The 13991-nt window shown below is 37.6% G+C and overlaps 1 protein-coding gene across 4 annotated transcripts; it reads right to left on the reverse strand.

Annotated features, from left to right (window-relative positions):
- Nucleotides 1-1341: 1341 nt before the first annotated feature.
- On the reverse strand, nucleotides 1342-13832 carry tnnt2e (troponin T2e, cardiac). 4 transcript variants are annotated; one of them, XM_084111680.1, is made up of 17 exons: nucleotides 13753-13832; nucleotides 11883-11937; nucleotides 10599-10619; nucleotides 10101-10121; nucleotides 9978-9998; nucleotides 9577-9594; nucleotides 9443-9466; nucleotides 8821-8850; nucleotides 8679-8700; nucleotides 8520-8577; nucleotides 8059-8175; nucleotides 7883-7960; nucleotides 7655-7768; nucleotides 7383-7495; nucleotides 7215-7305; nucleotides 5533-5570; nucleotides 1342-1633 (listed from the first exon to the last, which is right to left on the reverse strand). In XM_084111680.1, the coding sequence occupies exons 10-17, from the start codon at nucleotides 8571-8573 to the stop codon at nucleotides 1588-1590; spliced, it is 651 nt and encodes a 216-aa protein (XP_083967806.1). In that variant the 5' UTR covers nucleotides 8574-8577; nucleotides 8679-8700; nucleotides 8821-8850; nucleotides 9443-9466; nucleotides 9577-9594; nucleotides 9978-9998; nucleotides 10101-10121; nucleotides 10599-10619; nucleotides 11883-11937; nucleotides 13753-13832; the 3' UTR covers nucleotides 1342-1587. The 4 variants fall into 4 exon arrangements, with proteins under 4 accessions (XP_083967806.1, XP_083967803.1, XP_083967804.1 ...); XM_084111677.1 differs by lacking the exons at nucleotides 11883-11937; nucleotides 13753-13832 and having other exon boundaries at nucleotides 10599-10683; XM_084111678.1 differs by lacking the exons at nucleotides 9577-9594; nucleotides 11883-11937; nucleotides 13753-13832 and having other exon boundaries at nucleotides 10599-10683.
- Nucleotides 13833-13991: the final 159 nt, after the last annotated feature.

Consider the following 13991-nt stretch of genomic DNA (forward strand, 5'->3'; position numbering starts at 1 on the left):
GCGTCAATGCTGTCAAGGATCTAAATGAGTCGCTCTGACAGTGAAACCCGCTCACGCCGCCCAGTGGAGCGGATGAAGAACTGCGCTTCAGTTTCTGTCACTCTATCAGCACTGTAGAGCCGAACTAGTGTTCTGGGGAAGTGGACTTTCGGTCTGGGTGAGAGGACTGAAATGTAATTTTAATATATTTGGAAACTGATGTATGATTTTGTCAGGATCTGAGTCAGATCAGCTCTCCTCTGATGGGGTAAGAAAGACCAAAATGATGGGGTAAGATCAAATGTTCTGCTGAAAGACACGCTTCAAGCGTAAACACACAGTACACGTGATGAAATATCTGATTCTTTTAGTTTGTCTATTTTACAATAGTTTTGATTTCATTTCATTCAAATGATACAACGCCTAAACATTTAATGGTGTTTAAAGGCAGTTTTTTTTTTACTGACAAGGTACACAGGCACACGCATTTTAGTTTCAGATCAGTGTTTCAGCGCCGCCTTGTGGACAATAAGCGTATCTGCATGAACCACAGCAGTATGAAAGCATGAACATAAAACTATATGTATTTATTAAATCTAATTTATGATACTGAAAAAAAAACAACGTAGCCATTAAACTATGCTAAATATTCAGTTTAAAAAAAATATATATATTCAATGAATGAGAAACATCCATAGAAACACTTCCTCTGTCTGTGTCCTCCGAGATCAATGTGTCTCATCCTTGTGGACAATAAGTGTATGTGCATTAATAACTGAAAACAGCAGTTGGAGGAAAGAAAGGGCGTCTAATCCTGCTCCCGGTGAGACACTTTCCCGAGTTTAGCTCCAACCTCATTAAAAACACCTGAATCACTCTGAACGCCCTCCTCTGGGTAACTACGTGGACAACACATTTGCAGCTTATTTTTTACAACTAAAACTCGATCCACAGGCAAACCTTGCATTAGATTATCTTGAAGCTCCAAAACCTGATTATTCTAATATGTTCTCTGACACACTACAGCTGCTAGCTTGGTCAATGCTAGCTTGGACCTTTGACGTAGCCTACCTACCTCTATAATTTATTGTGTTTTCTATTATCAGGTCACCTGACAAAAATAATCCTCATTGTAGTCATATTACTTATATTAGTTTAATAGTAGCCTAAGGTCACTATTTAGTTTAAATTGGTTTATTACCAAGAACATATTGGCTCTGCAACTTTTCTCTCTGGACTGCTTGCGATTCACATCAATTTGTTTTATGGGGTTTAATAATTTTCCAGGTTTCCCTTAATGTCAAATAAACATTTCCTTTACAAATGGGAAATGTATAACTTAAGAAACAGTCACCAGGATGCTTTGTAGACAATTGACTCTTTTAATATTGCAGGGATAAAGTGACATTCAATTTAGTGATAAATGCAGAATACTTGTGTGTCCAAGACAAAAAACAAAAACAAGCATGACATCCGAAAAATATGTCACTTCACTGTCTCTAAAAGTGCAGTCAAACAGAACAATGGCTTTATAATGACTACAACTGCATATGTGAAGAAGGTGGCAAAGTCTTCTGGATCTCTGGGGTGTTTCGATTCGCTGCACGTTTACCTCAGCCTGCCGCCAACCTTGGCCTTGCCACGACCTTTGGCACTGCAAAGAGAAACATAATTATCAAACCATTTTATTTGGCTGCATATCAGTAAGCATATGAGATAATTACTGATCCTTTCATCAATCCACTGATCTACTAAACCACTGCACTATGAGAACATAACGTTATGCTACTCAGTGTGCTATGGAAATTATTTAAATGATTTTGCGCAGTTTATTTCTAATCAGAATGCTAATGCATTTCAGTTTTCAAATTTCTCCATTACAGACCTGACCTCAGATCATAGACTATTTATCTGAGCATAGCCTAATTAATATTCATGAGCTAAGGCTTAACTGTGTTGTGACAACACAACAACCCCAGTCCAAAAAAGTCAACATGGAATATTCACAAACTACTTTACTTCTACATTATCTACAACATAATATGAATATATTACCTATTTCAGAGTAAAAAAAAAAAGAAGATATTTAGCAAGAAAAAAAAAGTAAGGTGAGAATTTAATTAGGAATTTGTTATATTGTGGAAAACTATTTCTATATGGCAGGGCAAAATTAATATTCATGAGCTAATTTTAAACCTTAAAGTTGGCATGAAACAGAAGTTGTGTTGGTCTTTTGTGAGGGAACGAATTGCAATCCCATGAAGCATTGAACGATGGGGAAACAAAATTACTAATTTAAAAATGCTTATTATATATAAAAACAATATAATTTAAGTTCATTGGAAAATATGCATATATATTCAAACATTTAATTATTTGAGAGTGGGAGTGTTGGGGCTTGTTGCTTATTTCCACTCTGGTGTAATTTTTGGTACAGCATCATGGGTAATGTAGTTTTTCACCAGAAATTCCGCTGTTAAACGGTTATTAAAAATAAGCTGAAATAATGCATCTGACAGCTTCAGCAGAAGCAAATACTATCGATTAACAACTTCGTAGCTCACATTAGGTCTGTCTTTAAGGGTTTACGAGTTAACATTTGAAATCAATTTCCCAATGGAGAAAATAAATGGAGATTTTACTTACGAAACCTGACTATTGCACTCTACGCTCAATTTTGATTTCATGGTGACTTTAATTGTGTTGTGACAACACAACAACCCCAAACCAAAAATGATTCCTGTCCCGACAACCTCATGTTTTCCAATAGAGTTTATGTATTAACCAAAATTCAGCACTTCGGAATGAAAATCGTAATTCAGTGACATTGCAATGGCTAAACTGAGCTTGATTTTGACAACAAACAGTTGATGAAAACTGAGACGACACTTTGAATGGAAATGTGACTGCTTCAGGACCGGTTCACACAGAAAGCATTTTAGCTGTTAAATGCGCAAGGTCTAGAGGCGTGTTTTGAAATTTTTTTTTTTTTTTTTTTTTTTTTTTTTTTACATGAGCGCCATGTTTTTATGCCGTCTAAAGCCTGGAACACACCAAGCCGACGGTCGACCGTCGGGCAGTTTTTGTGCGTCGGCCGACTAAGTTTTCTCAGTGTGTTCCGCACCGTCGGCAGAAATTGGTCCTCGTCGGCTTTTTTTTTGGCCGATTCGACATGTTGAATCGGCGTCGGGCCGTCGGTGAGAGAGAGAGAGAGAACTCTGATTGGCTGTTCAGCTTAGTGAACGAGTCAGTGCTCGAGAATAATAGCAAAACAGCGAGCAAAAAAGTCAAATCTTACCTGAGTGTTCCTTGGCGAATATTTCAATATTAACACGAGCGGAGTGGAATAAAGAAAGTGTTTAGCAGGATTGATATTCAAAACGGTAAGCACACTGCTTTGTTTACGGTTTGTGTAGGCTGAGGCAGGCTAAATTATTACTATTTACTATATTAACATAAATAAATACATAATCTCTGTATTACATACATAATACATTACATACATAGTCTCCAATGCCATCTCTCTCATGTTCGTCCATCCTCGGGATGCTGCTGTTCTTCTTCGCGCAATTTTTATTTTTTATCCCCCAAACTACTTCAGTGGAGCCAACACCAAACACTGATCCCTAAACCTACCCGTCATTGTAACCTTAACCAATGAAATTAGCTGCAGTGCGGGATTTCTGCTTAACTGGTTTGCGCCCAGTGAGTTTTTTTTTTTTACATTTTTTATAGAAAGATTAAAAATACGGGAAAATATTTAAACGGGATGATAGCGGGATAGCAAGGTAAAATACGGGAGAATCCCGGGAAAAACGGGAGGGTTGACAGGTATGCTTTAGACGAGTAAAAAAGACAAGACCCTGCAAAAGATGAGACTGGAGCGCAACGGTTAAAGACGTCCATCTAGCACGTGTTTACATTGGAAAAAAGCAAAACAATGGAAAAGTAGCACAGTGGAACAGAAAAAAGCGATCGGTGTGAAAGGCCCCTTACAGGTGACAGTTAAAAATAAAATAAAAAGACAGTTAAGAGAATAGCAGTTTGCAAAATTAGAAGAGACGCACTTCATACACATGCAAGGAAAAAGTGCCACTCATTCGCATGCAGTCCATGTTGCAGTCTTGTTTTATCCTAATGTGTTTCTTACCCTCTCGTTCAGCCTACAGATTCCGTCTCCAGAGGCAAAAATATTCATTTTAAACTTACCGTTTCATTGGAGTCTCTCTCATTTATGTCCAATCAATATTTAATGTCTTCCCTTAGGTCAACATTTAGGGGGAATTCAGGTTGATTGGGACACTTTTACCCAGTCAAGTCAATGGCAAAAAGTGACCCAATCAACCTGAATTCACAATAATTCCTAGCATATATGAGTGTATTTATGGACAAATTCATGTATTGTATGTGTTGGCATGGACAGTGAAGTACGAACGGAAGGAGCCACTTAAACTGGTCGTATTAGGATTGAGTGTAAAGATCCTAAACATTTCCCCGTTTGACGTTGGGATTGAGCTGAACCACATGCTCCGAGCTCGCACCTGTCAAGATCGTACGGTTTCATCGGGCCTGGGATCTGAAAGGAGCGGGATCTGTTGAGCAGACCAAACCCCAAACTGCTTTGTCTTGGTCAGCTTAAAGAGATAGTTTACCCCAAAAAGGAAAGTTCTCTCATCATTTACTCACCCTCATGCCATCCACGATGTACATGACTTTCTTTCTTCGGATAAACACAAACAAAGATTTTTGGGGAAATAATCAATGTATTCTGAAGCTAAATGTAGATAAATACTCATGTTTTAAACTCTTTTAACTGTAAACCATTGCTTCCAGCCAACTGTCCAAGGCGCGTTCACAAGTTCAGATTGACATCAATGGAAGTGCCTTGTGAAGTTTGTCCAGAAAGTAGGGCTGCACAATATATCGAAATTATCGAAATATCGCAAATGTATATATCGTGATATGCATATCGCAACGGCTTGCAATAACTGGGTTCATGAACAAATCACTCACTGCTCTTGGCTAAATAACTTTTGTAGCTTTAATAAGACGCACTTTTCTTCAATATCGTGCAGCCCTACCAGAAAGTAACACTGAAGTAACATCACTTCTTCACAATGCACTTACGTCGCCTGTCACAACATCCCTCTCGTGAACTCTTGTATGACAGCAGATCAGAGGAAATGATTTATAGTTAAAAAAAAGTTAAATATATGAGTATTTTTCTTACACACATCTATTGTTTGGCTTCAGAAAACATTGGTTCATCCACTGTGGTCGTATGGATTAACATGACTATCGCTGTGTGTGTTTTTTCCACGCATCAAACAAGCGGCACCCATTCAATGGCATTACATGGACTCACAGAGGTGGCTTATTTTCCTAAAGAATTTCGTTTTTGTTATCTGAAGAAAGGAAGTCATGGCGTGATGTGAGAATTCGATTTTTTGGGTAAACTATCCCTTTAACAGCATCACTTCCTCTGCTTCCTTCCTCTGAGCCAGACCTCATTGAAACCAGGGGAAAGTGACCAGTGTGGCTCGGGGTACTTACCTCTGGTGATCTTTGACTCTAGCCAGTAGCTGAGTGATCTGTAAGGAACACATACGGAAGCCTTGCTAAGCACAAAAGACAATATCAACAGGACCAGCTGATGGGGGAAAACCTGTGGATTCGCAGCCTGATTGCAGCCACAAGCACGTCACCTGCCTTCACCGACCGACCGACCGAGAGCCCAGACCCGACACAAATCTGACCCACAACAGTTACTGACAGCAGGCTACACAACAGTGAGGTGGCCGCCCTCACAGCCAGTTACTTACAACTTCTGTTGTTCATTGATTCGGGTCTGGAGAACATTCATCTGGAAGCAAGTCACAGTTTAAGACAGGGAGGCCATAGACGCCAGTTTATCACAGCGCCAGTCTTTTACGCGCTGTTTTCATCTGGTATTAAGATTAGTTTTGGGCGATCGGATCACAAGTAGAAGAGAAAGACACATTCCCGTTCACACCTGGTGTTTTAATCTGTCTCTTTTGTCCACTTTCAACCACTTTTGTCCTGATTTTGTCGAGGGGAGGGTCTATGGGCTGGTAAATGTAGTTTTTTTTATCTGATTTTTCAATCTAATGGATGAAATAAGCTCACGCAATTTACATGAGTGCGAAAGGAGGCGACGGAAAAACATATGGAGAGCAACAGCTTTCGTTTCTGCTCTGACAGCCACAAGAGTGAGCGTGTGTTTGAAATCAGGAATGCAGAGAAATTGTGCTTGGTAAGTTTTCGTCTTCAAAACAAACTTTTACCAAAGTTTAAATCCCGTCTGGCTAGAGCACTTCCCATAATGTTTACGCATTAGGTCAGTAGGTGGAGAGTCTTTTGTGGCTGTTTGAACACATTCGACCACATGAGTGTTTACACTACGAAAGCAATCCGGTCTAATGGGTTTTTGACTACCTCTGGAAGTGGTCAAAAGTGGACAAGCTTAAAATATTTTAGACTCCATTTACACCTGTATTTAGTGCCGTCCGCTTGCAATTGGACTAACAAAAACGCTTCTTAATACCAGGTGTACCAGGCCTTGAAGTCAACATAAAATAACTATTTTACTTCCGTAATGTGATGTGATATATGACAGATATTTAACAAGAAAAAAGTGTAAGCTGGGACTTGATTTAATTTATTGGGTGATTTCTATATACTAAAAAAATTTTAGAAACAATTTTAACTCAGAAATTGCTAGTAAATTTCACAATTTAATTACCAAAAAATGGCTAATAACACATTAAATTAAACATGAAATTGTACTTAAAAGTAGTATTTTCTTGTGAAACGAACTACAGTAATTTTTGATTTATTAAAAACTTCAAAAAATCTTCTTTTACAGTGAATGGCAGGGCTTGATGTCATTTTTAAAGGGATGACCAATTGTTAACAATAATTGTAACAATAATAATAATCAGGTTGACTTTAAGTGATTTATGTCGAGTCAAAACTATTTTTAATTATATCTTATAATCTACTTTCTGTAGACTTGTGCTAAAAAGATTTCAACAATAACAGCTGATACCAACATTAATAAAGAGACAGTTTTCTTGAAATTAAGGCAGTATGGCAAAATTAAATTGTTATCATGATGTTTGCAACAAAAATGAAATGTACAAATCCCATATTGACAGTGTAATCATGCTATGCTTTCTATGCTGTTGTGTGAAGTTGATTACGTCAACACTTACGTCATATTTCTGCCTCTTCAGTTTCTCGCCGAGGTCGAACTTCTCGGCCTCCAGCTGCATCATCCACTGCCAGAGCTCATTGGCCTTCTCTCTGCGAGAACCAATCAGAAGCTTCGTCAGTGGCCGTTTACGCGAACTGTGATGAGATCAAGTTCAGCGGTGACTTACTTCAGTTTATCTTCAGACAGATGATCGATGTTGAGTGCCTTCCTCCTATCCGCCAGGATCTTCTTCTTCTTCTCTCTCTCCGTCTGTTTCTTCGCCCCTTTGCGACCCTCGCCCTGCGAGACATAAATGACGGTGTTTGATTCAGTGGGCTCTTATTTTCACATGCATATTATCTTAGGTTTAATACACCTATGTTCCCCTTTTCTATGAAGTTTTTAGATCAAAATCCAATATCAAAATGTCTAGTTTCCTAGATATCTCTTAATTCAAACCTTCTGCTGGATTCCTCCGTACTGGTGTGTCATGTTGGTAAGAGCTTTCTTCTTCTTGGCATCTTCATCTTGTTTCTTCCTCTGTTCCTCTAGCTCTCTTCTCTCCTTTTCTTCCTGTTGAGAGATCCGATGGAAAGAGTTAGACTTATTTCCTCTATTTCTATTCTAGCACTTAGCCTCGTGGAGGTAAACGGCTGCTTCCTATTGGCTGAAGGGAGTGTCACTCACGGCCAGACGGGCTTGTCTCTCCTTCTCCTTGTCTGCACGGACTCTCTGCTGCTCTGCTCTCTCTGTGCGACGCTTCTCCTGCACACAGCACCAGACAGACACAACACTGTCAGTCACAAGTAAAGACTGAATGTTGTTTAGCATTCTGAAACCCTTCTGGATTATGCAGAACCTACGATTCTGTTGACCAGAGCGATCAGCTCCTCTTCATCTTTCTTCCTCTGGATAAAATGAGCCTCAATCAGAGACTGAAGCTCAGATAAATCCTTCTCTTGACGCTTCCTGTGGATGTCCTATTACACACACACACACACAGGTATTGACATCAATTCAGTATTCACAATAACATACGTTAAGTGTGCTTATTTTGCAAATTGTGGATGACCATTCACCCATCTAGCAAAATATGTTCTACGAGTTATGAAAACGTTATCTGAATGTTCTCTAAACATTATAATTGCAGAATTATACTTTCACATAATAAAGTCACATGGTTCTAATATGAAAATGGCATACTGTTGAAAATATATATCATTCCTAATGTGCAGGTTTACAAAATTCAATGTAGTAAGCAAGACGCTATAATATTCCATTCCGAATACAGGAAGTGATGTAATTTAAACTTAATGTTACTCACATCAAAGTCCACCTTGTCTCCTTCAGGAATCTTTGGAGCAGTGATGTTTTGCATGAATCTGTAAAATAAGTGTTACCCATGAGGACTGAGGCTGTGCATTCTTCACGTATGAATTTATGCAGATAAACACAGTAAGAAAGATGTCAACATAGGACATACTTCGGCTTTGGTTTTGTCTCATCTGGGGATAAAATATATAAAACAAAACATCACTGACTAATAATGTGTCACGCAAAGTACTTCACATGTCGACCTCGGAGGGAATCAACCAAACCGAATGTGTGATTTTAGGAGCAGTTACCTGCGGCCTCCTCCTCTACAGGGGCTTCAGCTGGGTGAACAATGAAAAACGAACAGACAAAATTTCACATTAAGACTAATTGCATTGACACATTTTTAAATTGTTAGAAAAAAAAGAAAAAAAGAAATTTTTGCACGTTTTGATTTTGTAACAAATGCCCGGCTGAACGTGACGACCCAATGTTCTGACAGTCGCAATCATCACACATGCGATTTCAATTAGCTGATATATTGCATCATGACATACGAACCTTACAAATAAACAGCTTTTGTCCTCCAGCCTTCACAATGAGACGTCATGCAGTTGTAATCATGGTAAACATTTGATTCAGATCACTATAGATCATCACATTTTGAATCAGTTAACAAGAAAATGAGCTGTCCTTCCTGAAGACATGATTTGGGCCAGTAAGATTTACATGTAACTGAACTGATGGCACTGGCCTCCCAGTGCTGCTCATTAAGGTTGAACACACTAAACAACCCGTCAATCCTTGAGACCATGCTATTACAAAATCAGCTGCAAAGTGCCAAAAAATGAGCAACTCAATGTGTTGGAAATTCTTGCTGAATGTTTGGTTCATAATATTTGTATGAATGAATGTAAAGCTGAAGAGCTTTACCTTCTGGTTCAGGTTCTGGCTCCTCTGTTCAGATATGAGATAAGTTATAAGTGGTTAAAGAATGAAAATTTACAGACACTTGTACATTATTAAGTATGAATAACCTCAATATTATTAACAACTGAAATAATTACCTTCTACTTCCGGAGGCTCTAATATAAGAACAGCAAATCAGTTAGTTTATAAAGACTAGTAGTTTGAGAAATTATAAAAATACCATAACATAACTACTAAGATCTGCCATTCAGGAACAGATATTCTGACTGACAAAATATATATATATTTTTTTATAAAAGACATGGAATTTGGAGAAATAAAATTTTTGTTTGATTCTCTTAGCAAATGAATTGAACTTGAGTTGCCTGAATGCAGGTCTTGGTTCAAATGGTGAATACTAAAATTAATGAATTTAGTATTTGTATATACGTGTTGATCCAGTGGTTTAAAGATAGCTGACTATTGTAACTATGATGTTATTTAAAAATCATAAAACATTTAAATAATTGTATTTACAATCAAATGAGGGAATGATTACCTTCCACCTCAGGCGCTGGTTCTAATATAAAAATATAACATGAGATATTAAATATTACCTTGCATTGGTGATGGCAAATGTACAGAAAATCACCAGAAAATAAAGGTCAGATCGAAGCATTACCTTCCTCTGATGGAGGCGCCACTATTGAAGAGAAACGATTATTATGGAAAGGTTATAGTAATGAGTGTAATGCAATGTGTTTTCAATATCATGTAATTGTATGAAGATATGCTAGCTTTTGTTTTCAATTATATGAAAAGGTGAATTTACTGTTGAAGTGCAATATATCACTAAAACAATAAAAAGGTGAATGAACAATTAAATAATGGGTGCACAAATTAATTAATGAAAATTTTACCTTCCACTTCAAGAGGGGGAGTGATAGAAAAAATGAATGCAAGAAGAAAGGAAGAAATAATTGCACAAATGAGGATGAGTAAATTAATTAACTGTGAGAATAAACTGAATTATCTGCATGCATGTGTGTGATAGACTCTAGTCTGACTTTATTTTAAGCCACATGTTGTATTAATATTATCTAAATCTAAAATATTTTGAAGTTAATTTTAAAATATATTCTCATGCAGGAAAAGCAACACAACACACAGTGAATTTTACCTTCCTCTTCGGTTTCCTCCACTACAGTGTGAACATAATAACGATTAGTAGCAAATACATTCAGAAGCATAATATTTGATCAGTCTTTGCATAATCATGATGCTGAATCAAGTTAACAAACAGATCATCTATAACCTTTGTCAGAACATTGAGATCCACCCAACAGCTTGTAAACGACATTGAGAAATAGTCCATAGACCACCAATGCAGTAGCCTATCTGATGCAATTTGCATGTGAGCACCAAATGATGCGTTAAATGAATTTAACATGATTTTTACGTGATCATTTTAACGACGGCATAAATCAACTCAGGCTCATCGGGAAAACATGCTTACACTGTAAAAAAAAAAAAAAATTGCTACCTTAAATTTTTAAGTACAATTTGGATGTTTCAGTCATTTCAACTTAAATTACATTAAACTGACTTAAAAAAAATTGAAGAGTTGAATCTTGTATAACTTTATCTGTCATGTTAATGTTTCAGATTTTAGTATTTCACTTTTAAAGTGTCATGAAACGAGGTAGGCTACGTTTTTCCAATGAGCCATAATACTTGCTGACAACAAGCATTTCATTTCACATTCACGGACCATTATGGACAGCACACAAGAGACGAATGGGGGGAATGACATCTGAGACAATAGGAAATGTACATGGGCAGGACATTCACATACTTGACTTGATACAACAATGTCACCCTGCACATTGACCTACTGATATTAGTTGCAGCCTTGAGTAACTCAATTCTCCTGGGCATGTAGCCGAGGACAAAAGCGATTCTTGGGTCTCTAAAGTTTCGAAAATAGCTCATGCACACAAGCTGACAGCACGCGAAACTTCCTCTGGACCAGCCTCCATTTCCATAATAAGTGATAGTGCATGAATCTCAAACTGGCTTACCTTCCCTAAAACATACGCACAGGGTGAAAAGAGAAGAAGAAAAGAAAAAGGAAAAACATTTGACTTTAAGTTGGGTAATGAATCAAAAAGATGCACATGAAATTAAGATAGATATGAAAAATGTACATTGTGTTAGTAATAGTATTCACTATCTATGTGAATACATAAACATATACAGTATGTGCTATATATACACTTGGTTAAATTATTTGGCAAAAGGGCAAACTACAGCTACAGGTTTTATTTTACTATGTTTAAAAAATCTTTATCACTTTTAGCCACTACTGTGCCCTGCTGTTTCAATTGCTATTTTAGTATAGTCTATAATTTGAGGTATTCAGTGTTCAGTGAATTAAAACAGTTAAAAAGTAATGACGTTATACGTACTGCACTTCCTCCTCCACCACTTCCTCTGTGTCAGCCATGACTAAGTGATTCCTGATGGAGTAAATAAGTTTAAGTTATGCATGTCAAATGAGTTCAATTAATTTCCACTTCTTTTACTAGAACAGTCTTGACATGGTCTACAAATCATCTTTAAAATTCTTCTACAAGTGACCCTGATCCCAGAGACAAGCGTTATGTTCAACGTTGTTGGACCAAGCACGGTAGTTATATTAACTACCGTGCTTAACAAGCGTTGAAAAAGCTGTCCTGAAGACGTGTGTGTGTGTGTCCACCAGGAAATAAATCACTGCACAATAAACATGTGATGAATGAGTGAGGGTGGCTATTTCTGCCAGTAATAAACTATGCGCTATGGAACAGGTGCTCAACACTTTTCCAGACAATGAATTGGCTGGTCTCATCAAGGGCTGCCGCTCATTCTCCGTGTAAATCAAGAGTGCGTGTGTCCTTGTCATCTATTTTTAAAGCACATTGTTTGTGCAGGACATTATTCCACAGCACCTACTGCCATTAAAGACGCATCTAGTGTTTTAATGCAACTCATTATGATTACAGTATGTGCACTGGCCCAAAAGGGTGTATGAAATATCAAAGTACACTCTTAAAAATAAAGGTTCTTTATTAGCATCAATGGTTCCGTGAAGAACCTTTAATTTCCATGGAACCTTTCCATTCAACAAAAGTTTCTTTATGAAGTCGGAAAAAGGTTCTTTAGTTTATTAAAATGTTCTTTAAAATGCTCACTGAAAAATGGTTCTTCATTGCTGCGAAAACCCACTTTTGGAATCTGTTAAGAGTATACGGTTGATTGTTTTAAATGTAATATAACACAAGCACACTTTTCAAGCAAAACATATCACAAAATAAAGTTTGCTGAGGTTTTAAATCAAATAAAATGAACAGATACACTTAAACTTTTAAATGATTTTAATGATTTAGCCCTGTTAATTAAAGGCTTTTTAAATTTCACCACACGAGTGCCTTGGAGTATTTCGTCTTTATAAAAAAACATATGTTAAAAATTGAGACATAAATTGGAACATGTTGATAGTTAATGTCATGAATAACACCTGTGGGAACTTGAGGAGAACCGACTTCATACACCCACAAAAAAATGACCAACTGATTGAAAACTATTGCAAAAAAAAAAAAATGCTTTGGCAACATTTAACACCACTTGGTTTGATTTTTGCTTTTATTGCAATGAAATCCGTGCATATTAAAGTAACCAAATATTACTGTAGCTCCTGAAAGTTCAGAGGTCTGTAGGTTATCCAATTGTAGTCATTTCTTATTTTCACTCAACATCTGTTGGGGGTCTTCAGACTTATCATGTCTGAGGGTCCTCAAACTAATGGCTCTTCACAGAGTTCATCTTGGATTAAGGTTTATCTTACATTGAGTCCTTGTGATAATGAGAGTGTGACAGAAGCAGCCAGAGGAGCTTCTCTGACCAAATCCACCAAGTATTTGCAGCAGATTAACTGTCTCACTTTGGAGTTACGTGCATTTTACGTTAATAAGCGAGGGCCAGTCGTACTCCTTCTGAAAGGCTGGAATATCACAGGCTGACGGTGGCAGGAATGTTGCCATTGATAGTCTGTATTAAGCGGCATTAAGAGAAAAACCCAAAGCACGCAAACCACCAGTCCCTCTGGCGAACAAGACAAGCATTGCATTGATGATTGAGGAATGAAGAGGGTGATCCTCAGGCCTGAGTTCACACATTATGAGCAACTTTGCAGAATCAGTTTAATCCGGTAGGCATGCAATTGTTTGAGTAGATTTTAGTTACAAATTAACTAATGTCATTTGGATCCAATAACAAAATCTGAAGCCTCTTACCTGAGATCCCACCAAGAAGAGAGAGAGAGCGAGAGATCTTATCTCGATGGTCCGGGCAGCAGACAGTTTCAAACTAACCCAAAGCTCACCTAATACAGACCTGCCAGATCATGTGACCACACTGCTTTGCTCTGATTGGCTGCTGGAACTTAGCCTATTGTTAGAGGTAGTGGAGCATGACAGATATATGGCTTTAGCATAGCAGTCTGGTGGAGAATTGAGAAGCACATAATCACAGG

This window comes from Abramis brama, assembly GCF_963993115.1.
Source record: "Abramis brama genome assembly, chromosome: 4".
Taxonomy (NCBI): Eukaryota; Metazoa; Chordata; class Actinopteri; order Cypriniformes; family Leuciscidae; genus Abramis; species Abramis brama.